Source organism: Cupressus sempervirens, chromosome 10 (assembly GCF_028749045.1).
Source record: "Cupressus sempervirens isolate cs-2001-9-10 chromosome 10, ASM2874904v1, whole genome shotgun sequence".
Classification (NCBI taxonomy): domain Eukaryota; kingdom Viridiplantae; phylum Streptophyta; class Pinopsida; order Cupressales; family Cupressaceae; genus Cupressus; species Cupressus sempervirens.
In genome coordinates, this window is record NC_143127.1 from 327,970,053 (window position 1) to 327,995,919 (window position 25,867).

Genomic DNA, 25,867 nt, shown 5'->3' on the forward strand with positions numbered 1-25,867 from the left:
AGTCCAGGGGCCTTGTAGAAAAACATGTTCAGTTTGGCTCGCATTGCCAAAATGAAAAAGAAAAAGGCCTTTGGTAAGACTTTGAATGCCTTAAAGGTGAACACCCTGAGGTGTCTAAACCTTGGAAACCCATTCCCGCAGCATGCTTTCAGAAGGAGTACGACCCATAAAATACCCAATGAGGGTTTGTTGTTCTAGCCATATGCATGCACTATCAAACTCCTTGACATTCAAAATAATATCAGGAGAGAAATTACCTAGTGAAACACCTTGGGAACGAACTTGTGCGTGCGCTTGGTCGGCGAAGCCATTCTCTCTAGTAGCAACAACAACTCCAACACCAACATCAACTGTTGGGTCGAAGAAGGCCGAACTCATTATAAATGAAATCTTATTCCTATAGTAAATGTGGTATGACAGTTGGTGGAATCCAACAAGGACTCAGACGGAAGTCATACAAACCCTAGCAGAGTTCATTCTCTCTCCGATGCTCTTGTATATAATCTTAATACTTAAAAGAATAATATGTTTGATAATCATCTAACAATTTTATAATTTTTCTAAGAATAATAGAATGTTTAATTTTTAATATTGGGAGGAGGAGATGGAGAAGATAGGAGGAGGAGATGGAGAGGAGGAAGAGACAAATGAGTAGGAGGAGGAGAAGCTAGAGATGGAGGAGGAGGAGAAGAAGAACAAGGATAAGGAAGAGGATGACATAAAGGAGGAGGAGAGGAGACGGTGGAGGAGGAGGAGAAGAAGAAGAATGATAAGGAGGATGATGACATAAAGGAGGAGGAGAGGAAATTATGGAGGAGAAGGCTAGGAGGAAGATGAAGAAGACAGAAAAAATAGAAATATCTAATAATTTTATAAATTTTCTAGGAACAATGATATGTTTTTTTATATTAGGAGGACTAGATGGAGAAGATATAAAGAGGAGGAGATGGACAAGAGGAAGAGACATATGAGGAGGAGGAGGAGAAGCCATAGATGGAGGAGGAGAAGAAGAAGAACAAGGACAATGAAGAGGATGATATAAGAGAGGAGGAGACAAGGTGGTGGAAGAGGATAATAGGAGGAAGAAGAAAAGGGGAAGATGAAGAAGACAAAGAAAACGTATAATTGATAGTCAATTGTACTCTAGAGAGAGGAATGAATGATTTAAATATTATTTTAAATGTTTATTTTCTTTCTATTTCCTAAAATCCTTTTCAAAAATATTACATGTCTTTTATATAACTTTAATACTTCAAAAAATAATATATTTGAAAAATATCTAATAATTTTGAAAAATTTCTAGGAACAATGATATGTTTAATTGTTTTTATTAGAAGGAGAAGACACGGAGGGAAAAATACAAGAAGGGGAGGAGGAACAATGATATATATATATATATATATATATATATATATATATATATATATATATATATATATATATATATATATATATATATATATATATATATATATATATATATATATATATATATATATATATATAAAATAATGTTGATTATGAATATAATCTCTTTTTATCTATAACCCCGTCCAATAGCTGTAGAAAAGATATGCAATAATAATATTCAAACAAAGTTCTAAAAGATGTGCAACTTTGTTGTTCAAATAAAGAGGATCAAAGTGTACGACTAGAAACTTCATCTTTAAAAAATAATCCAGCTTTGAATTGAATAAAAGGAAAATGAAATCCATGAATATTTATCCTCATTAGGAAATCACAACTAAATAATTAGAGATTCCACAAGATATATTGCTAACGTTTATTAATGTATGTGAACATTTTAAAAATTCATTCTAACAAGAGCTTTGTTGAGCTCGAGTCCCTACCTTATGTGATGGTTACAAAGTAGATAAAATAGATGGTGGTTCTTCGGTGCTTATGACAATTTTGTCAAATGTATAATGGGTGTAGCTGAATAGTTGTAGTGGCTTAGTGTCAAGATGTTCAGATCTTTGGCGGGCATGAATTACCTAAAAATTGTAAATCTTTACTTCTACTTAATAAAATGTAAAAATTATCTAGAAAAAAAATAGATGGAGGTTTTATTTGTAAAATACATTAAAAATTACAAACTAATCAATTTTAAATATTTGATCTTCTTTATGTTGTCTTATTGTATTAAAAAATATTATTAAAATATTCAATACTTTCAAAATATCATTACAAATCATATTTACATTATATATAATAAAATCATTTATGTATATATTACATGTGATATGATATAATAATCGTTTTATATATAAAAATAAGTTATTAACCATTAATATGTTTTATTCATATCTTAAGATTTGTTTTGATTAATTTATTATAAAGTTTTAAAATATTAAAAAGAAAAAAAAATTGAAAAAAATAAATTTAAAAATATAAATTTGTGACAAGTGCAATTGATTTGGAATTAATGTTGATAATTAATATTGATTAGACATTTATTTGTGAGGTGGAAGATAAAATGATTATTTTTTTAAAGTTAATCCACTTGTCACAAATGTTAAAAAGATAAAGTTGTAATTAATGCATTCATCAATTAATGTTAGAAAAATATTTGAATTTTTGTTGGAGAAAATTGAATATTACCTCTAAAAAATAGAGATCAGCCAATCACAAATAAGGAATTAATGTTTAAAAATTCATTTAAAAATAAATCATTGTAAACTTTAGCAATATGTAGACTTTGCTCATAAAATTTAATTGGTGACCACAACCAAAAACATTAGTACCCTGCCTATAGATAGGCAGGGACTAATAATTTATATGATCATTTTTTACGATCTGTCTAATATTTTTGATCTACCTGAAGTTTGGTTAAGGAATGCAATCTAAAAACAAAGAATTATGAGGTGATTTCGTGTTTATATGTGAATCTTTTCATTGTCCAAGGTCTTCATCTAGCTTATGTTGTTTGTATCAACAACCTCAAAGAAATGGTTGTTCAATTTGAACTTATTGCCCTTTGTAAATGTTAATGCTTTTAAACATGTTTTTCTTCCTTGTTTATAGAGGTCCATTTTGGACATTTGTTGTTTAATTGTAGTAGTCCAAATGATTAATAGATATATTGATAACCAGCTGGTTTTATATTCCATATATTTAAGTGTTTGTAGTAGTTACACTTAATCCTCTATTTGTTAATAGAAATGTAATCTTATTTGCATTTCTTATACAACATAATTATGTTTACATGAACTATTTATAGTTGGCACCAAAAATTCTATTGTGAACTAGCATGAGTTTGAACACACATAACCAGAGCTAGTACCAAACTCTAACCTATAGTGCAAATGTACTATAACCAAAGCCATTACCAAACTAGAACCATGAGTGGAAATGAGTGAGAGACATCACTCTATTGTTGAGGATGAGTTATAGGGTTTTCATAGCATAATTGAAGTCTTCTATATCTTGACATGTCTTACTTTGTTGTTAGGGTCATTTTGTGGATTTTGTTTGATAGTGATGGTTTAAATTAGTTACTAATATTATTTGATTGCATAAAATGTAACATGTAATCAATATGATGGATCAACAATCTTGAGCCCGTGAGGAACAAGTACTAGTTATATTATTCTTTTCCGTGAATGCTTGACAGTCAGATCATATGCGGAACACCCATGCCATGCTGAATACATTGTTACTGTCAAGGCATTGACGACTTATTGATGTATTACATACTGATATCATCTCTTTATACCTTCCCTTCTTATATCTCCCTATACCTTCCCTTCTTATATCGCCCCTGTAACACTTGTCTCTTCATATAATTTCTCCTTAATGCTCCTTATCGCTCCTTGCTGACGATCTTCTAACCCATGTCTCTTATCAAATCCTCCTCATATCTCCCTTTTGGGAATCAGTGACGATGGACAATCTTATGCCTTTGTTTTGCTACGTTTGTCCTTTCCTTATTGTGCAAGCCTTCCGGTCGCCATTGTCGTTCATCCTTGCTAGCATCAACACCCCTAAAAAGCCTCGATCATCGCGCATACGCTGCTCGATCATCGTGCATATGCTGCTCTCGCTGTGCTAACTTCTATCGTAAGAGACACCCCTGCGGGCACATCACCAAACATTATTATAAGATTAATGAGACTATTTAGAGATTAAACATGTAAAGCTTGTTATTAATTTTATTAAAGTTTAGAAAGTGATTTCATATTTTTCAATTTTTATTTTAAAAATAATTTAATTTCTTAATATTTAGATTGAAATTGTTTTCAATTATATATTTTTAAAAAGTTTATATTAATTTGAATTTGTTATTTTTTGAAGCATGAAGATGATCTTGAAGAAGTATTCTGAAAGCTTTACTGGATTTTTAAATAATGAACAACTAAACATTGAGGTACATGTTTTGACTGATATTTATGCATTTATTTTGAGGCAAGAACCTTCAGGACAATAATGACTTGTAAGGACAATGGCTATGCAGCCAGTTATTTAGATAACTTTACCAAGGAGAATTTCTATACTTGGTCCCTTTGATAAAAGCCTCCCTTTGATAAAAAAGCCTCCCTTTGATAAGTTATCTAAATAACTGGCTCCATAGCTATTTCCACTTGTGAGCTTCTCATTCGAGAGGTCTTGGGTTCATGTTTCTTTTATAATATCTTTGATGTAAATTTATAGCGCATACTAATATATCAAATAAAAGATCATGTTTCTTTTATAGGATCTTTGATGTAAATTTATATCTCTAATCATATAAAATATATTCTCAAATTATTATATAATAATAAAATAACTTTTTCATTTAGGTAGGAGGCTACATTAGTTTAACAAATAATAATAATTGATTACAAGACAATAGTAATTAATCTTGGCTTCGACCTTTTATCATAAAATAAAAATAAAAATAAATTTTTCTTTCAGAACTTTTTTGTGAAATAATAAGGTAGTTTTGTTAAGGGCATCAACTTTTAAATCTATTACTTAATTTTTTTTTTGAAGATTTCTTTTTTTCTTAATCAATTCATTTCAGATTATAGGAATTTCATAAAAAACAAGTAACGAACACTTCTAAGGTTCTTGAAGGTGCAATTTTTAATTTGATTGAAAATGTTGATTAGCATGAAATATCATTTTTACCAATTTTTTTATGAATTATATTTGATTATTTAAGTAGCTTTTTACTTTTAAAGTCTTTAGATTTAGATAATTTTAAATTAAAGATATTTAATTTTTTCACATTTTATATTTTTATATTTAACAAAATAATTTTTTTATTCTCATAAATCAATTACATATTGTTCTTTCCAGAAACAATACTGAACTATAATTTCTAAAATTTAATACTATTTACTTATTTTCATTGAACAAATATCATTTTACCGTCTTTATATAAAATTATAGAAAATATTAATCATCCGTAGATTACTAGCTACCGGAACTAGTAGTGAACTACATTGCCATTAATATCACGCTTCTGTGTAGGTGACTCTCCAAGTTTCTTGTAGAATTTTAATGGTACTCTAGTTTGCCATCCTTAGGTCAGCGACCAAATAACCATATAATTTCAATTTTTAAATATAATTGGGTAAATAAACTGGCTTGATGTTTTCGCAAGCAACTCTTCATAGCCATATAAATTAGATAATTCGAAAAGATGATCGTTTCGAATGATTAAAAATTTAGATGTATCAAGCTTAGTCAATCCTATCGTGTTCGGAACCTCGAGTCTACTGTACCCTGATTTTTGGTTGGTTGTCACTCTATGGATTCATGAATTTGATAATTTGGTTAGACACTCCTTTCAGATTACCCTCAACTGTTGCACCTTCTGCAGACAATGTTAGTAACTAGCAAAAAGTACAATCGTTGCATTAATCCTGTCACCTTTTCTTTTGATTTTGAAGCCCTCCTGTTGTTTCCGATGAACAAAATCTAGAGGGAGTTTGTTGATTGGGTTTTAGCTCCTTGCACTGCTTGAGATAACACTAGCCTTTCGTCTTGTTTTCTCACGAAAATAGGATTTTTTAATTCCCTTCCTCTTGGCTGGTTGCGCTTTTCACATTGTATAAAATTGTGTTTAAAGCTCCACAGCTTGCACATTTACTTCAATTTGGAGTTGATCCACTGATATATATTGATTTTCACTAAGTTTCTCGTCATGAATATTTCCCACACTTTAGGACACTCTGGACATTGAGATTGTATTCCATTAATACCCCTTTCACCTTCAAAGAGGAAAATTTAACAATTCCAGGTTATTATTAATCATCAATATTACCCACTGACATACTGCAGTCTTTGAAATTGTATTCCAGTCGAAGAGGGAAATTCGTTTGACAACTATATTTTGGACTAGTCCAGGTTATAATGTCATCATTGATAACCATCAATATTACCCACTAACACACTTCTCTTTTTGAGATTGTATTCCACTATCAAGTGAAATTTATTTAATAACAATATTTTGGACAATTTAAGTTTATAATGTCACCACTGATAAGCATCATACTCTCTTGATGATCCAATCATAGTGCTACTTCCTCTATATGTGCAACTTGTGTCTTCTTATTGCTAGTTATCTTCTCAGAATAAAATAACTGTTCGTATACATAAGTAGCTTTTGTTTCTACAGAATAAAATAGCCGTTCGTATACATAAGTCAAAGCTTTTGTTTCGATGGTTAAGCTTTACCTATTAATCTTTGATAGCCTTGTTATCTTGAGATATTGTGTAAATTACGTCGACTTATCTAGAATTTTTTACACTTTAAATTGTATTCCATTATCATGCCTTGCTGCTTTCAAGAGTGAAATTTATCTACCTAAATAGTGATCCACTAATTGTTTGGAACTATATTTTGAGCAATTCCAGATTATAATGTCACCACTGATAACCTATACTCTCTTGATGATCTCCAATCGTAGTGCTACTTCGTCAATAAAATCATAGCAGCAAGTTAGGCCTTCCTTTGCTAGTTCTCTTCTACAAAATAACATAATCGTTCTTATAATTAAGCCAAGCCTGTGCTAAAGCTTTACCTATTAATCGTCGGTGGCTTTATAGATCTCGTGTAGATTACTTGACTTATCTAGAATTTCCTTCACTCTAAATTGCTTTTGTTGGGGAACAACCTGTGCCTTTTTGATCTTCTCTGTGCTTGCTTCTGTTTCTTTGTCTTATCCCAATCTTGTAGCATGATCTTTTCTATTTATTCTTTTGTTTCGTCATATTGGCATTGCTTTGAATATATTGGTTATTCATTTAATATTTTTGCCTAAATTTTGAAGTGTCCTTTTATTAATGGCCATATTTGCCGATTAGCCATGAGGAGTTCTATTTGCATGAGGACCCGATTTGTTTGGTATTTATCAGAACTGTGTTTTAGCTCATTGCCATATTTGCCCATCAATACTTAAGTGTTTTGGGAGGATTGATTTCACCATTTCTATTACAATTTGAATCTAATGGATGGTCTATAATTACCTAGAATATTATAACATATATGTTTGTTGAGGTTTTATTTTCCTTGCATTTGTGTCAAACATAATAGAATTAAGTTAGATTGCCAAGTTACTTTGTATAACATTTAAAATTCTCATTGAATTTTTCAAATATGAATTGGTAGAAATATAATCAAAGACCAGGTTTATTTTTAGACAATTCGGCTGGTTTAGAGCTCTCAATTCAGATCAATAGCCTAGTTTCAGATTAGGAACAATCATTTTTACATTGACGAGTGTTAGTGCTACTCACTAATAATATAAAATTACGTGATCATCTTTTTGAATAGTTATAATATAATTCATGTCAATATGTTAACAATTTTAGTTTGTTCTTATTAAGTAGGGAAACCTCGAGCATCTAGATTATAGGGCATAGGGCTAGTGAATCTTATAGCCTATTATTATTTATTCAACAAGTATTTTTTTTGTTGTTGCATACTTTATTTTGTTGGAGATGTCAAACATGAAGGGTAAAACTTCTAGGTGTGGTAAAGCTCAAGAGAGATGAACAAAACATAAAAGTTCCTTAACTTCATACTTTGGAAATGTTGGTGGTCAAAATAATGAAGGCACATCATCACAAATACAATATTAACAATCTACATTGTGTATTGAAGAAGGGGGAAAAATTGATAGGTCAAATAATTATTTTGAAGATGTTTTGGTAGATGCCTACGGTAGTAGGAATGAGATAATTGACTTGGATGAATCCAATCCAAAAAAAGGGAATGGGTAAATGATAAAAGGGATGAATCTAGATCGTTGGTCTTGATCTAGAAGGTTTATCAGTTGGTTATTTAATGAGGGCCCAAACCCTAAATCAAGTGAGATGCGAGGAGAGACAAAGAGATAGCGAAGGAAGCTATATTCGAATGTTAGAAGCAAAGAGACGAGATAAAGTAATCGAGCGGAGCAGTGAAGGACAAAACAAAGTTTATCAAATAGGAGATCAAATGTAATTGTAAAGAGGAGATCTGTAATCTAGCATAAGCGTGCTAACTGAAGGATTAGGTATTGATACATTCTAGCAAGTGAATCAAGGTAAATCTCTTAATAGAGTGGTCCTAACAAGCTTATATAAATGTCCTAATAGAGTGCTTAATTAGTGTAAGTTTAATATTCTTTTAATCAAGGTAGACTAAATAAGTCCTTTAAGCTCATACCAGGGCAAACCCTTCAAAGGGTAGATCACCAGAAGTAATCAAACATTGTAGCCTTAACAAGCACACTTTATTGTATTAGTATTGAAGAATTGTGGGTGTCATCCCCACCCCAGTTTCACCTTCACCTTGGAGGGTTTCTTGATAACCAAAATTTGTGTGTTATATGTTTATATTTACCTTCATGTTTATGGATGTGATGCACACTTAGATCTGTTTCAACATTACAGTTTATAGTTGTATGCTTTATGATCTAGATATGAGATGGGTTAAAGGTGAATACATTTGATTTGCTATAAATGTTTCAAAAAGTTAATTTTTTTTGTAGATCTTGATTCACCCACCCCTTCTTAGTATCTTACTTTCCTAATAGGCTTTCAACAATTGGTATTAGAGCTTTGTTCTTTTAGAATAAATCTAGCAATTTGAGAGTTGAGATCTTGGAGATGGAGGGTTATAAGTTGGGAGAGATTATTGAGAATCAAAAGCTTGATAAATAAATCATACTAAAGTAGTTTGAAGCACCAAGAGAGGAGTTCAAGAAATCCTTGAAGAGAATAAATGAATTGGCTATCCGACAAAATGACACTCTATATCAAGAAGAAGAAATTGAAGAACTACTTTACAATGACAATTACAGTGAAAGTGATGCAGCAATAGCAGACCTATTGGAAAGAAACAACATACTGAATGAAGAGGTAAGGGCACTAAAGAGAGAACATGAAATCTAATTAGTAATATTGTGTGAAGTGACTGAGCAAAAAAAGAAAGTTGAAGAGGATAAAAATCATATATCTACAAGACTTGATGACAAGAACAATGAAGTGCAAAGGCTTACTCAAAATTAGTTTGATATGGCGAACAAATTGCTCCTTACAACTCAAGAGTTCAGTAGAAAGGATGTGGAGATTGCTAATCTGAGATCTGGGAATGAGCAGTTGAAGAATGAATTGAAACATTAAAAATAATTTATTGAAAGATTAAACAAACCTAAAGAAATTGTGAGATATTATGAAGAGTTGATGAGATCACAAAGAAGATCCCATGACACATCTAGTATAGGTTATGCCAACACCTATTTGAGGAAGGAAAATCATCAAAGAGTGGAGAATATAGGAATGCAAAGCCAAAACACCACAAACCTACATGTCATCATTGTGGGAAACTAGAACACAGAAAAAATATCTATAGAAGAAAGAATGGTAAGCAAATAGTTCAATGGATACTATTTTAACTGTAAGAAACAAGAATACCAAGGACATGAACGTAGGTCAAAGGCTAGTAGTACACTAGTTGCACTGAAATTTGAAGATCATTGCAACAACTATCAGAAGCATGGGCATAGAGCTTAAGAATGCAGATCCAAGGCAAAATCCAATTGGACAACTACAAGGAAAACAAATGCACCCAAGCAAAGTAACTCCTAAAATTAGGATTACAACACATGGTACAATTTTTAACATGTTGGTGAATATGGTCATATTGCCAAAAACTAGATTAGGACACATTTTAGAGGCAAATATAAAAGTTGGTTGAATGAAAGTTTGGTTTGTTTTAGTTGTCATAAGATTGGACTCTAAGAAAGAATTACAGGATTCGAGCACTAGCACCAAGCAATGAACTCAAAAAACAGAAAAAAACAAGGTTGATATGGATCAAACAAGGAATGAGATGAATTAAACCTAGAGAAAGAAGGTAGAAGTTGGTGCTAGTGGAATGGGTGAATTTGAGGTCACCCAATCCAATGGATCAGGTGATCACACTACTTCAAACTAAACTAAGAAGGTAGGTAAGGAACTATATATTTGAATGTTACAACATACACCAGTTCCTAACATAAGATGTATTAAAGTTCATATTTGCATAAGATAAGATGCATTAGGACAGTATTGAGGATAGAATAAAAAGAAAAATCATTTACATGACTAATGCATCAGTAATGATGTTAATAGTGACGGTCTATAGTTAAGTGGGACTGAGCTGTGAATTTAATCAAGTTCTTATACAATGATTGGCCCAGTTGTAATGCACCTATCCTTGTATAGAGCATTTATTGTAAACCTCTGTTGATCATTTGAGGATATACAGCGGATGTTGTAGTTTATTTGACTCACTCAACAATCAGAGAGTTTAGTAAGCAATTCAAGGTAATTGATAATAGCAAGTTGTGTGAAGAATTGTGATGATCTACCAGTGTGCCGTTAGCTAGTTTAGTGAAGTGCTAAAGGTATAGTTATTATTTAGATACTCAGAATTTGTTTTTTCAAACCCTAATGTAAAGACATGACAGTAAGCACATCCATTGAAATGAAGAAGGTAGGAAAAGAGATGAAGAATGTTCAGTTGGTGAGTAATGAAGCCTATCCACCTCCAAAATTCCATGCTATATTGGAGATTGCATTGAAGGGAGATTCGTCAGGTGCCCTATCATTGATTCCACAAAAGGTACTTATGATTGATGATGTAAGGTCATCCTTTACATGCAAAATCAATGAAATTGGAGATTATCAGTTGAGGGAGGCTTACAACAAGTTGTGTGAAAACAAAGTATTGAAGGTTGAGTACAAAATTGTCATTGACAAAGGGTTATTCTGTGCCCTAGATTTTCCTCTTGATTTCAAAATTGAATGGGTAGAGATATCTTTGAGCTAGACTCATGACACGCATTTACGGTTGGAGAAAAAATCGATAAAGATTACCAAGGAGATCATCCATCGAGTCACACGGTATCCTACCCTAGATTGGGTGAAAACTACGCGATCCCAAGCTAGGAACCATATTGAAGAACATACAAAGGCCAAGTGAAATGGCCGAGTAATTGGTCCTGTTAATTAATTTGCAATTTGTATAATTGTGCACAAATTTTATTATTCAAGTTGACTAAATAGTGCGCCATGCATAGCATAAGTATTTAGAGATAAAATTGTAAACAAGGATGACAGTTATGACCTTGTGGAGCTACAATTGATCTAGTTAGCGGAGAATCTTGGAGCAATTAGGAAGGCTAAAAATACCTCATGTAAGCTTGGATCACTCCTAATGTGCATGTTGTTTTATGTTCAAAATACTTTTTGTACTTTTGAAAATATTGTCTAGAGCCAAGACCGATGTATCACACAAAAGATATATGATTTTGTTCATGAACTAGGAGGAAATTTTGATAATGTAAGGAGTAGTTATTTTGATGAATTCAAGCAAAATTTAAGGAAGCGAAGTAAAATTCCTGTATATCTAGTTGAGCAGTATTATGATGATGATTGTTTTCTTGTTGACACTTATTATACCTATGTACAAGCTGAAATACCTAGGGTATGGTTGAGACCATTACCCTATGAGGTAAATATTGATAAAATATCTACAACCATTACAACATTACTGGCATAAAATGTAGATTAGAAAGCCAAAACATTTGGTAACTATCAAGAAGCCAAGAAACATATTACTATTGGTTTGAAAAGTGCTACTTGGGAAAGGGAAAAGAAGAAAGTAATGAAGAATCTTGAGAATACTTTAGGTCAAGGTGAAGAGCATAATGCACCACTATAGATAAGACAAGGTCAAGGTGAGGACCAATTTGATGATGAAGGAGAAAGTGGAGATGAAAAAGAAGTTGCAAGAAAGAAGGGTAAGGAGATAATAGTAGCTGGGCAAAAGGCAAAGAAATAAAAGCACATTACTATTGCTGAGCTCACTATTAAGGATAGCTTGAAGAAGCCTACTCCTCCTAGCATTAGACCAAGAACAAGGACCGCTACAACTACAACTTTGTATGAACCACCAAAGAAGAATAAAGAAGCAAAAGGGGCAAGGTCAGGAAAAAGAAAGCAAATATAAGCAAGGATTGAGCCAAGTCAATGTAGTAAGTAGCCAAGGAGGAGACTAGTCTTGCAAAAAAATGAAAATGATGAAGTAAAGACTGACTTTGATGATGTTAGCCAATTTAGGTGGTTGTGCACAAGCATCCAACTAATGTGGACTAAATTTGTCAGAAATTCAAAAGTATTGCAAGTTTGTCAGGATTCAAATTCATTAAGTATGAGAAATTGACTAACAGTGATAAAGTAAAGATAGAAGAACCTATTTTAAAAATGATGGCGACTTTAAAGATGACCCTATTAGAAATTGGAAATCTCATACCTGAGTAACTGTACAATAAAGTCAATGAATGTTGGGAGATCTCAATAGCAACAAAAAGACAAATAATAGAAGGGACTCTAGCGCTTGTGATGCTTATTTTGATACCCAAGTAAAGAACAATGTTTATATAACAATATAGGAACAGATGCATTCCCAAATATATAGTATTTTCTATATTAAAAAATAAAATTGAAGAAGTTGTTCAACAAAGCACTCTAATTTGGAAAGTGAATTTTGGATTATTATAGAGAAAGACAGAAATAAGGATGAAGGCACATCAGGCCAAATTGAGCTTTATAACAAAGAAGATTTTCATAGGCCCGAAAAGTTGGAAGAGGCAATAAGGAAGAAAGTTGAGGAGAATGAACAACATGATATTGTCCCCATTGAGGACATGCAAGAAGTGATGGGGACACAACCCAAGCACAGAATGGACACAACATGAAAGGGAAAATTTTATTAACTGTAAAAATATGCTAGTACACTTAGTGCAGAGAAAGTAGACTTCAAAACAAGCCCTATGGGCTTACAATAGCATAAAATTGGAGATAATTTCTTCTCCCAGTACCTTCTCTCAAACTCCTCTCCGAACTGCCTTTTACAATGCCGAAAATGTTCTTAAATAGACCTCGGAGGGTCAAGGATTAGGAATACATTCTAGAAAGTGCTAGTTGGCATCCACCGACCAAATAGAAGGCTCTAGAAGTCGCATTAGAAGTCGGCACAAAAATTAGAAGAATCCAGAAACGGTAACCAAACTTCTGGGAGGCATAACTTTTGAACCATAGCTCCGATTGGCGAACTCTTTACATTTTCGGAAAGCTCTCGAAGCACTCTATAGCCCTTTGGACAAGCTTCTCTCGTCTACCATTTTTTGGCCCTTTTCGAGGTCATTTAATGCTCCTAACCTGACTTTGAAGCATTCTTAAGAGGTCTCCAGAAATCGGAAAATTGCAATAACTTTCAAACCGTGGGGCCTTTTGATCTGATTCTTTTTTTGGAATGCTCTAAATTACAATTACATTCATCTAGCCAATTTACACCTTCTAGTTCACCAAAATGATGGCTCAATTACGTACTCCTATTTTTGTGGCATTTACACGTATCCTAAGGTGATTAAAAACTCTAACCCAGAACACTAATAGTGGAACTGTGAGAGTTGAAACCTTTATTTGACCCAAATGGGTATCCAGAAATGAAAACACATGAAACAAAAACTAAGTCTAAGTACATTTTTTTGGATGATACAGGATTGCCCTTATGCCTTTGGATGCTCCTGCATCAAGAAGATACTCAGCTAAATGTCGATGTTTTGACAGAAGAAGAGCTTAACAATGAAGGAATGAATCAAACAACTTCTAACTTACTTCTCCTATGCACCAATTCTGTTCTCATTCAAACTAAAGATTATTTAAAGGTAGAGAGTGTGTGAACTGTGAGTACAATATTAGACAGTTCCACAATTCCTACTTTCACAGTTGAGATGAAGTTAAAGGAATGTACCCCAATGATTATTATTCAAAATCCCTTTGCCGAGGCCACAATTGTTATTAATGCAAAAAAAGAAGAATAAAACATACAAGTGCAAGCAGATCAATCTGCTTTGTCTACCTAAGGACGTCATGTCGAGGAAACAAATGAGTTTGTGCAAATAAGGATCAGGGATTTAAATGAGCCTATAGAACAAGAGACCATTCAAGCATTAATACAATTGCTGAGTGTAGATCTACCTACACAAGTAGAAGGCAAAAATGATGACAGACGTCAACAATAGGTCATTGTTACTCAATTTGAGATAATTTCAATAGCAATTGACAATAGTCACATGAAGGGTGAAGAAAGATTGATCATTTGATGTCTCAACATTGTAGTTAACATTGCCTAGTTGTAGCTCTCTTAAGATGAAGACATTGAAGAAGGCGACGTCTCCTAGTAAACCTATTACATTAGATGAGGTAATAGTGCTTCTCAAATATGATCTTGAAACTATTACGTTTAAGCAAATACAAAGTTTGCAAGATCTCTTTAAGAGGAAGTGAAAGCAAGAAGAGATGAAAAGAGAACAACAATATTTTGAATATCATGAAACATCAACTAAAACATTTACTTGATGTAAGAGTATCCTAGGGTAGTTGGCAACCCTTCATGTTGGATGGATTTTGGCTTGGAGTTGTGGCCTTGGTCACCAAAGGAGTGGGGCACGATTGTTATTAGGTGTAGTGTTTTTCAAGGTGCTTGGTCGTTGAGGGGCTCGGTTATCGAAGTTGCTCGTCATATATTGTTGTTCAGTATAGGCCATGTTGCTTTGTAATGATTGTGCGAGCTCGACGATGCGTGTGGTTTTGCCGATGCTTAATAGTGTGTCTTGCAGGATAGAGTTCTTGTGGATTTGTTCGGATGATTTGGTGTATTTATTGCATGAGGATTGAGATCGTTATGTGGATCGATCGTTAGAGTTTGTGTTGACCCTTTTTGGTCTTGGTTAATTACTACTGATGTATGTAATAAGTGTTGTAAGCCTTTTAAGGCATTGGGTGTTTAATAGTTGTTGGAGGCCGACTTGTGGATCAACATGTATTTAATGCAAGGGTTAATTTATTTTGTAACTTACCAGGCCAACTTGTGGCTTAGTTGGATATAAGTATGGGCTCTTGTGGAGTCTTTTATAAGAATCATCCAGCTTGGAGAAGAGGATGTGGAAGAGGAATAAACTTTGAGAAAGGCTAGTAGCTACGGTTTGAGAAACAAGGAGATTGCTTGGTGGGCTTGCGAGCGCAAGCTTAAATCTTCCTTGGAGGTTTCTACCAAAGTGTAGATCTGAACTAGCTGGTGTTTGAGTTTAGATCCTAAGGGATCTTGTAGAACTATTATTGTAATTGTTATTGTATTTGGCCGTAACTGGGAAGGCCTTATAGGCTGACACATTGCATGTAATCGATTATTTGATGAATAAAGAGTTGAATTTGGTATCAGATTGTATATCTTGTGTGATATTTACGCTATGTAGTTATTTGTTGGGGGCTAGGATGTCAACTTTGGGGATTCTCCTGCCTTGCATTACATCAGTACTATATGAGATAAAGAATATTTTTGTTGATGCCTTTGATATTTAGGATATTCACGATGATGAACCTATAATAAATTAGTTAATTCACATTGTTGAAAAAGTTGATAATGAGGATATAGAGGTCAACGAAAATTGATGAAATGGTTTTAGAAGAAATTTTGGAACAAAGTTTTGGAGAAAGTTTCAATAGACATAGGAATAATATAGTTTAAAATTTCTAATCTTGTAAATAACTTAGGAGTTCTACTGAATGTTTATTCTTTATACACAAAGCTATGCGATGTAGAATTCTTTACACTAGACAATCAATAATTGGTTGATAAATTTCAAGCAGAGTTGAAGTCATCAGGACTTTCCTTCAGCATGGATGCAATTTCCAACTCTATTCACTTTCACAGATTGACTTATACTCAAGGGAGTTGAGCCAATTTTTTTTTCTAAAGATGGTCAAATAAGTGCAAAATTGCTTTCTATACAATCAATTCTCCTACCTCATTTGGAGTTCATATAGAAGAAACTAAAAGCTGTAAAAGATTTAGTACAAAGAGACCCTCATCTCTCCATTATTGACATTATGATTGTTCTAGCTGCCAAGCAAGAAGTAAAAATTCATGTTTTGGAATCAGTTAGATCCAGGTGGGACAATGCTCTAGATATGATCCTCCAGATAAGTAAAACATTTTTGGACAAGTATAATTTGACCCAGCTCCCCAATAGACATAAGTGACTAAAATAAGGGGGAAATACAAATAGATTAGTGAAGAGGGCAATAGATTGAAGTAAAAATAGATGAACTTAGATTGAAGATACACAGAGTAAGGTATGACATCAAATTTTGAGTGTAAAGTATGTTAGAAGTCATGTACATATGTTGTATATAGTTAAGTCTTTATAAAGATCGAGTCACAGTCAAAGGGGAAGTACTATTTTGTAATTTTGAGTGTAATGATAAGATTGTTGGGAATGTAATGATGACTGAGTGACAGAGGGGGGTGGGGGTAAATCAAGAACCACTTAAATCTTCTTTCCTTTCAATCCCATTTTATTAGATTATCTAATCTACTTGGATGAATAGAACTTAAAGTAATAAGAGTAACAATACCATAACACTTTGACACAATATTTGGTAGACTGTAAATCCGCCAAGTAGAAGGTAAAACTGGGGTGGGGATGACACCTACAATCCTTCACTACTGCAGTAATAAAGTTGGCTCGTTAAGGCTTTGAATTTATCACTTTTGGTGATCTACTTAGTCCAAAGTAAGTAGGATTGTTAGATCCACCTTATGAAAGGATTTATACAATACAATGAAGTATGCACTCGGTTAAGAGATTCTACAAGGATTGTTAGGTCCACCTTGTTAAAGGATTTGAGATTGATGCACCTGTTAGGATGAATGATGGTTGATCTCTATTATGCAACTTTTTGTGCTGATGAAGATCCTTTGAATAATATATTGATCACCTGATTGTGATAGATGAGTCTCTACTTTGCCTTTGTTCTTCTTAATAGCCTTCTAATCAATCTGCTCTCTTCCATTGACTTGTGATAATAAATACAACTCCATATATGTTTAGATGAAATAAAGCATCTTCCTTATATATCGATCCAAATAGTAACTTGGCTTTAGGTCAGCTATAATAGCAATTCAGTAGTTCCAAAAAAACAATTACCAAGTCAGCTCAATGCCAATACTCAGGTCCAATAGCTTACTTGGGTGATATGAAGACACCTAGGAACACTGTCAACTCGGTCGTCTCTGGCACTTGGTTGACTCTAGATGGTTAGTTCACATAGAGCACTCGGTAAACTTAACTAGCTTGGATCAGACCACTCTTCCTTCTCAGTTCTCATTCTGAAACTGGAATGCCAAACTAACTCCGTTTATACTAGAGCTTGGTTGACATTGTTAGCTCGGTTCATACATGAGCTCAGTTAAAACTCTCTTGTTTAGTAACTCAGGCTATATTTACTTCCCAAGATGACTAAGTGTTTTGGCACTAATTGACAATATGTCTTGCCATAGGGTCAACAAAGTTGTGACAAAGTATTCTTTCTACTAGTGTCAAAGGTGGAGATTGTTGATCTCTAAGCTATGTTGCCAATTAGCGTTAAACACTTAGTCATTTCCTAGGCAGAGTTGGTTGGTCATCAGTGCAATGGAGCCATACAGTAAAGGCCTAGTGATGTATATTGGACTTGTTCACATTTCTGTTTGAGCCAAGCAGTTCTTCGGTTGATGAGTACTCTAGTATGAACTGAGTGACAACATATCCCAACTAAGATAAAAGACAACATATTCCTTGTCGGGGTTGTTGCCAATTATTATGCCCACTAAAACCAGTATTTTGAGAATTTAGCCATTCATTGTTACTATTATAATTTTGAAGAAGATCTTGTTGTATACCTTGTCTTTGAGCCCATGGCCTTTACTAACAAATGTAGAGCACTTCTCTATTATCATCAATGGCTTGAAACTCAGTAGGCATTGGTTATGAGTCCAGACTTGCAATAGACTTGCATCTGCAGTTTCTTTTTTTGTCCCTGCAATGTGGACAATATTCAACTAACATGGCATCAACTTCATCTTCCTTCCTTCTTGCCTGCATGGTATCCAGCTGAGTGGCAACATCATTAATGATTTCTTGTTTGAAATCTGACAACAAATTGGACAGCTCCAGCTTTGATACTCCTGAACTGCCATTAGACTTATGTGGTAAGTCTCTAAGTCCATTACCTTTCTTTACAGTGACCTTGGAATAATTAAGACATATAATATATATATCAATCCAATTTTTTTGAGTGATATCTCCTCCTGCCATAAGATATAGAGCTTCAATACTTCCATCATTTACACCCTTCAGAAAAATTTGTTTCTTTGATTCCTCGTTCAGTTGGTGTTGTGTGTTGTGCTACAGGTTGAACATGAGCTGTGAGACATAGTCTTACAAGGTTTCATCTTCTTTTTGGGACATTTTGAAAATGTCACCCCCTTTTAAATCTCCACCCCTGGAGTATTCTTTATACTTCGTAAGAAACAAATTGCTCATTGCAGGCGAATCTGTTACCACGTTGGCAACCGATGCCATGAACCATCTCAGAGCAACTTCCTGTAGGGTGGACAGAAACAACTTCAGCTTGTGGTTTGCGAAGCTGGTCAAACTCGAAGAGAAAGGTTTCAGGGTCTTCGGTAATTAGGCTATAGAACTTTGGAAGTGCAATAGAAGGTATGTTTTTTAGATTTTGATTACCTTGCCGAGGGATAGGAAAAGGAAATGTAGGTTGTGGCTGAGCCATTCTTGGAGGAGGACCTGGTGGTGGTGTTTGATAGATAACAAGGGCAAGTGGATTATCTTGATATTTTGGTTCAGCAAAATGATCATTCAAGTAAAAGTATTCTTCAAAGGATGAGGGTATTCGTTCTTGAGCAGCAATAAATGGATTTACAAAAGGTTCTTCTTCGTTCTTGCTGTGAGGTTCTTCAGGCTCAAGATTTAAAATATCTTCTTGATTATTACGAGGAAGATATCTCCCAAGGAGGTCTCTTCTTCTATGCATGCAAAATAATGCAGAATTTAAACTGGCATAATGACTTCAGGGTCGAACTAGATTGACACCATCCCCGAGAATGACGCCAAAAATGATTGGTCAGTTTAATACCTTAGTAATAAAGGATTGGATATCGATTGGATATCCTTTTACAGTGACCACATCATGTGTTTTACTTAAATTAGTACACTGACTTCATTTGATTTATCATTCCTGAAGCATAATCTTGAAATGGTGACTACAAAGTACATGCTCTAATTATTTTTTAAAGCCATTACAACTAAAATAGAGGCAATGCTGAAGGAAACCAATGCTAGAAACTAAAATGTTAACTTAAAGATTAAGATAATGCTGCAAATTGTAAACCTAATTATGTACATATGCTATAGGAATAATTCATCGATTCTGTTGTCAATGGCTGCGGGAGCAACAAAGTTCTACCTTACTTAGAAACAACAAAGAAATGAAATCTATTCTAACAGAACAGTTCACTCACCAAGTGGGCATCCTTGGATGAGTGAATAGAAAATACAATCAAGATAAAAGAGATAAACTTGAACTATATATTCTATTCATTCATGGTGAAAGATTAGACTTGGTTGAAAATCAATATCACACTTTGCTGCTATAAAAATCAACTTCTTCTATTTCCTTGGCTGCCTTAAAAGTCACAACAGTCGTTATTTTAAAGGAAACCATAACTACTTCCTAAATCTAAGATCACGTCATTAATGAGGATCAATTAAAGACTCGTAAAGTTTTAAACAGAAAAAACATTAGCCATAAATAAACCTCCAGGAGTATAGCAAGTTGTGGAAGCTACATTCGTGCATTGCAACAACAAAAAGCAATAAATGATTTGCTCTGCTTGTGAAAGTTTAGCAATTCACGGCTGGCTTTGACTTCTTTAGCGCTAAAATGTTGATCATTGAATACCCACAACAAACACTTGCAAAATAATCAATGTGTACACAACCTCCATATACATATGTTTGTTTTCATCATCAATATTAGAGGAAAGGTAAAACGTTCAAATTACCACTATTGCAAATCCTATGGTCACAGGAAGAAAACTATCAAAAACATAGCATAGATGGGGAAACATATATTAGTATATAATACTACTTCATTATACCATTTCTGTCCATGAATTCAAGAAAATATAGCATCTTTAAACTATCCCTATCTCTACTTCATGTTCTCACACACACACACACACACATATAACATATACATAAAAAGCCATAAGTTGATATGCTTGAATCCATAAAGTCATGAGTATTTGCAAGATAATTGTTTGAAAGTAAGATAAAAAGTACTTAGAAAGATGATCTTTTGGAGGTCCATCATTCCCCCCAACTAAGCTATTGTTGGTTCCCAACAACCATGAAATTCCCGATTCTGGCATGAATTCTCCAATCACTAGCTATCCTCTCCCTTGGCTCATTCTTAACATAATCAAAGTATCCATAATTGGCCCTGAGCCTTCTCCATCGTCGAACTTCTGTGGACATATCATGATCCTCTGCATTTTCATTCATTGCTAGTAATGGCTGGGGGAGAATGGGAGGTTGAAACCTTAATGGAAGCCAGTATTGGCACAAGCTCCTTCCCAAATTGATATACCATGGAATTTTGACAGCGGCCAGAGTTAAATTTTGAGGAGAGTGGGGTTCCCTTATCTTTAAATCATGTGGCATTCGTGTCCATCTTTGTCTTGAAGCAACAATTGCTATTTCAACATCACGAGATGAATGCTGCTCCCAATCCGCGAAGTCTTGCTCTCTTATTGGGTATACTATATTAACTACACCAGGTTTTCCTAGAATACAAATCCAATGCAGAAATGGCCGTTGAGAATTTTGAACTTCTAGTTTCATAAGCAGAGGAGCTGTCATTTCATTGCCCTTGTATGACTCAACTTGGTGTTCCCTGCTTATCAATATCACACTTTGCTACTATGAAAATCAACTTCTTCTATTTCCTCGACTACGTTCAAAGTCACAACAATCGTTATTTTAAAGGAAACTACAACTACTTCCTAAATCTAAGATCACTTCATTAATGAGAATCAATTAAAGACTCAAAGTTTTAAATAGAAACAACATTAACCATGAATAAATCCTCTAGGAATATAGCAAGTTGTGGAAGCTACATTCGTGCATTGCAACAATAGAAAGCAATAAGTAATTTGCTCCGCTTGTAAAATTTTAGCAATTCACGGCTGGCTTTGACTTCTTTAGCACTGAAATGTTGATCATTGAATACCCACGACAAACACTTGCAAAATAATCAATACGCACACAACCTCCATATATATATTTGTTTTCATCATCAATATTAGAGGAAAGGTGTAAAGTTCAAATTACCACTATTGCAAATCCTATGGTCACAGGAAGAAAACTATCAAAAACATAGCATAGATGGAGAAACATATATCAGTATCTAATACTACTTCATTATACCATTTTTTTCCATGAATTCAAGAAAATATAACATCTTTAAACTATCCCTATTTCTACCTCATATTCACACACACACACACACACACATATATAACATATACATAAAAAGCCATAAGTTGATATGCTTGAATCCATAAAGTCATGACTATTTGCAAGATAACTGTTTGAAAGTAAGATAAAAAGAACTTAGAAAAATGGTCTTTTGGAGGCCCATCATTCCCCCCAACTGAGCTATTGTTGGTCCCTAGCAACCATGAAATTCCTGATTTTGGCACGAATTTTCCAATCACTATTTATCCTCTCCCCTGGCTCATTCTTAACATAATCAAAGTATCCATAATTGGGCCTGAGCCTTCCCCATCGTCGAACTTTCGTGGACATATCATGATCCTCTGCGTTTTCATTCGCTGCTAGTAATGGCTGCAGGAGAATGGGAGGTTGAAACCTTAATGGAAGCCAATATTGGTGAAAACTCCTTCCCAAATTGATATACCATGGAATTTCGATAGTGGCAAGAGTTAAATTTTGAGGAGAATGGGGTTCCCTTATCTTCAAATCATGTGGCATTTGTGTCCATCTTTGTCTTGAAGCAACAATTGCTATTTCAACATCATGAGATGAATGCTGCTCCCAATCCGTGAAGGCTTGCTCTCTTACTTGGTATACTTTATTAGCTCCACCAGGTTTTCCCCATAATACAAATCCAATCCAGAAATGGCCGCTGAGAATTTTGAACTTCTGGTCTCATAAGCAGAGGAGTTGTCATTTCATTGCCCTTGTATGATACAACTTGGTGTTCCCTGCTTATCTCATTCTACATCCAAGACATTACTGCTGTCATGTTAAATTGTAGTTCAGTCAGATTGATATTCATAAGTTTCATTAAATGGTAAATCATCATTACATAAATATTCTTTATATATATTACATATAATTATATATATATTACACATTATATTATATATATAATAATTTATATATAATATACATATGGTTAAATATATTAAAACATACTAACCAATGATGATTAGCTATAGAGACATGTCTCCTCATATTTATATGAGATCCAAATCTGCATTTGAGAATTATAAATTACAATGGTAATGAAAATTACTGCAGAATTCGATCCATGTTACTTAAAATGGTATCAGAGCCAGGTTGCAAATGATAATCAACAATAGCTATTATTCTGAAGGCAAATAATCCTTTCATTATTTACGTAAACCTCAATTGTCATACTATGACATTGGGATAAATAATATTTATTGTGAAATATCGAAGGGGTGGTATAGAGGAACATGAATTTGTTTGAAATTCATATAGTAGACTTTCAAAATTGTAGAGTTACAACTATACTCAGGTCTCAGTATAAGAAACTTCCACTATTGTGATCGACATGGTTGAAGAGTCCCAGACTAGGAGAGATTACGACCAATTATTTAATCGAGCGAATGAATACTGCCTGCGATAAGACATGTGTGGACTTGGTAGATGTCGTAGATCTAGAATTGTGATTAGCAGTGGTATTGGATATCTAGAGTATAAGGGAAGTGTTTCTTTCATCTGCAGGAGACATAAACAACCTAGTTTGGAAAACAAAGATTAAATGCCATCAATTGGTGTTCTTATAGCTCAGTACATTTTTTCGTCACCGTCAAAAGAAAAATAGCATTACCAATATCGTGAATTAAGGTTTTAATTGTAGAGAAACACAATACATTGAACTTGTAGGGGTGATTTATTAATGAATATTTTGGTTCCTTATTGATATTATCAATGCATAAGTTTGGTGATAGTTAGACACCATGGCATTATTGTAGAATTGACATTGGTAGAAATGGATTGGAATCCATAAATGCTAATTGGTAGAAGTGGATTGGAATCCGTAAATGAATTATTATTGAAATGACATTGTTAGGTTTTTTAATTGCTGTTAAGTATAAGATAAGCAAAAAATAAAGGAGTAGGAACAATATGACAGTCTTAGAGTATTATTATTCATCAATGCAAATAATATCAAGGATCTGGGCTAGTTAAGATCATATCAAGTTTTAAACATCTTCCATAAAATAATAAGATAAAGCTGTGCCAAAAGTTCTATCATCCTAAAAGATTATTCTGTCATCCAGGTAGTTTAAGTAGCATCCCTCTCAGTCCACTTAATACCTAGTCCACCATCTTTGATGATATTCAAAATATTGTTAAGAATGACGGCTAGAGGAATTTTAGGAGGCCTAGGGACATGGTTTAGAGTAATAACTGGTTTCCTTCCAGCTCTAATATCAATTGTATTATGTGTTAGAAATATTATATTCTACTTCTAAAAGTTATTTAATCATATCCGTCATTAGATGTTTCTAGAATTTTAGGTTTAGGTTTAGGTTTAGGTTGTGTTGGCTGTAGTAGTTTCCAGAACTCTGTAGATAATTGTTTTGTCGCCAAATGTCAAATATTTCTAGAATATTGTAAATTCGCCTATAAAATGGAGTGCTATGTATCCATTTTGACAATAAAAAAAAGTAATCAAATACAATTAATTTTTATTGTGCCACAACACATTGCATTTCGTTTTTTATTTTTGTGTGCCTTTGCCCACCCATCAAAGTGGTATCAAAGCTTGGTTAAGAAGCAGAGTTTGAAGGATCGTGCATAAGGAAGATTACAGTAGAAAATGGAACAGAAAGTCTTGTAAATGCCTTTATTGTGAGGGTGTTGTTGAGATCTGTATCTTGTTACCTTATTTAAGGTTTGGTAGATTTGTGTATCTCTTTTTAAATTTTTATCAACAATGGCTTCCAGAAGTTTTTGACCTTAAATTCCAATCTTTTTTGGAAAGAATTATGATGATTGGGCTTTCAAAATGAAGCTTATATTTGATTCTTATGAGTTATCAGATATAATTTTAAATGGTTATATTGAGCCTGTAGATGAGTCTGCTTTAAATGGTAATGAAAAGAAAAAGTTTGATGAAAATAGGCAATAGAATTAAAAGGCTTTGCAACTTATTGGACAAGCATTAAATGACTTAGTTCTTGGAAAAACTAGGCCAGCTATTACAGGCAAGCAAGCTTGGGATATTCTTGAGACTGCATATCAATGTACAAGTAAGGTAAGGATTGTGAAATTGCAAGCACTTAGAAGAGAATTTGAGAATTTAAAAATGAAGGATTCTAATTCAATAGAGCAGTTTTCAAATTGTGTCATGAATGTTGTTAATCAATTAAGGATGAATGGTGATGAATTGACTCATCAAAAGGTTATAGAGAAGATCTTATGAAGTCTACCTGTTAAATTTGATAATCTTGTGGTTGCAATTGAAGAATCTAAGGATTTAACAACATTATCTATAGATGAGTTATTTGGATCTTTATATGATCATGAAGACAGGTTGAACAAGCGTAATAACAGTTCACTATAGAATGCATTTAAAACACAAATGACATTTGGCAGAGGTAGAGGAAGAGGAAATGCTGGATTTAGAGGAAGAGGAAGAGGCATAAATAATTTTCAAAAAGAAGAAAGGAGTCCAGATCAAGGAGGAAGAAGAAATCAATACTCCTACTCAAGGGGAAGCTATAACAACCAGCCATCACAGAGGTATGATAAATCAAATATTCAGTGTTATTATTGCAAGAAGTTTGGATATTTTGCAAATGAGTGTCGGAAAAAACAAGCTGATATGAGTAAGCAAAATGTAAATTTTTCTGAGAGTAATTCTAAGACATTGTTGATTACTTGCAATGTAGTTCAAGAGAGCACAAATGATTTTTCATTTTTAGATAGTGGTTGCAGCGATCATATGACAAACAATAAAGAGTTTTTTGAAAGTTTGGATAGATCAATTAAATCAGAAGTTAAGTTGGGAAATAATGAGATAGTGGAAATGAGTGGAAAGGACACAATCAATGTTATAACAAAGCATGATAAGAAATGTATTTCTGATGTATGCTTTGTACCTGTTTTGAAACATAATCTTATAAGTGTGGGGCAGCTTAGTCGAAAAGGTTATAGAG

General features: G+C 33.6%; 1 protein-coding gene across 4 annotated transcripts in view; it reads left to right on the forward strand.

The window, feature by feature from the left end:
• Window positions 1-25,867, forward strand: part of LOC149533950 (MADS-box transcription factor 23-like) — a 201,091-nt gene that overhangs the window by 65,132 nt on the left and 110,092 nt on the right. For 2 of the 4 annotated variants that reach the window (XM_089807401.1, XM_089807402.1), the window contains exon 3: window positions 4,294-4,366. The exons of the other annotated variants lie outside the window; for them this stretch is intronic. In XM_089807401.1, the coding sequence (XP_089663527.1) occupies window positions 4,294-4,366 (73 nt within the window). The remainder of the gene's footprint in view (window positions 1-4,293; window positions 4,367-25,867) is intronic. 4 annotated transcript variants of the gene reach the window in all.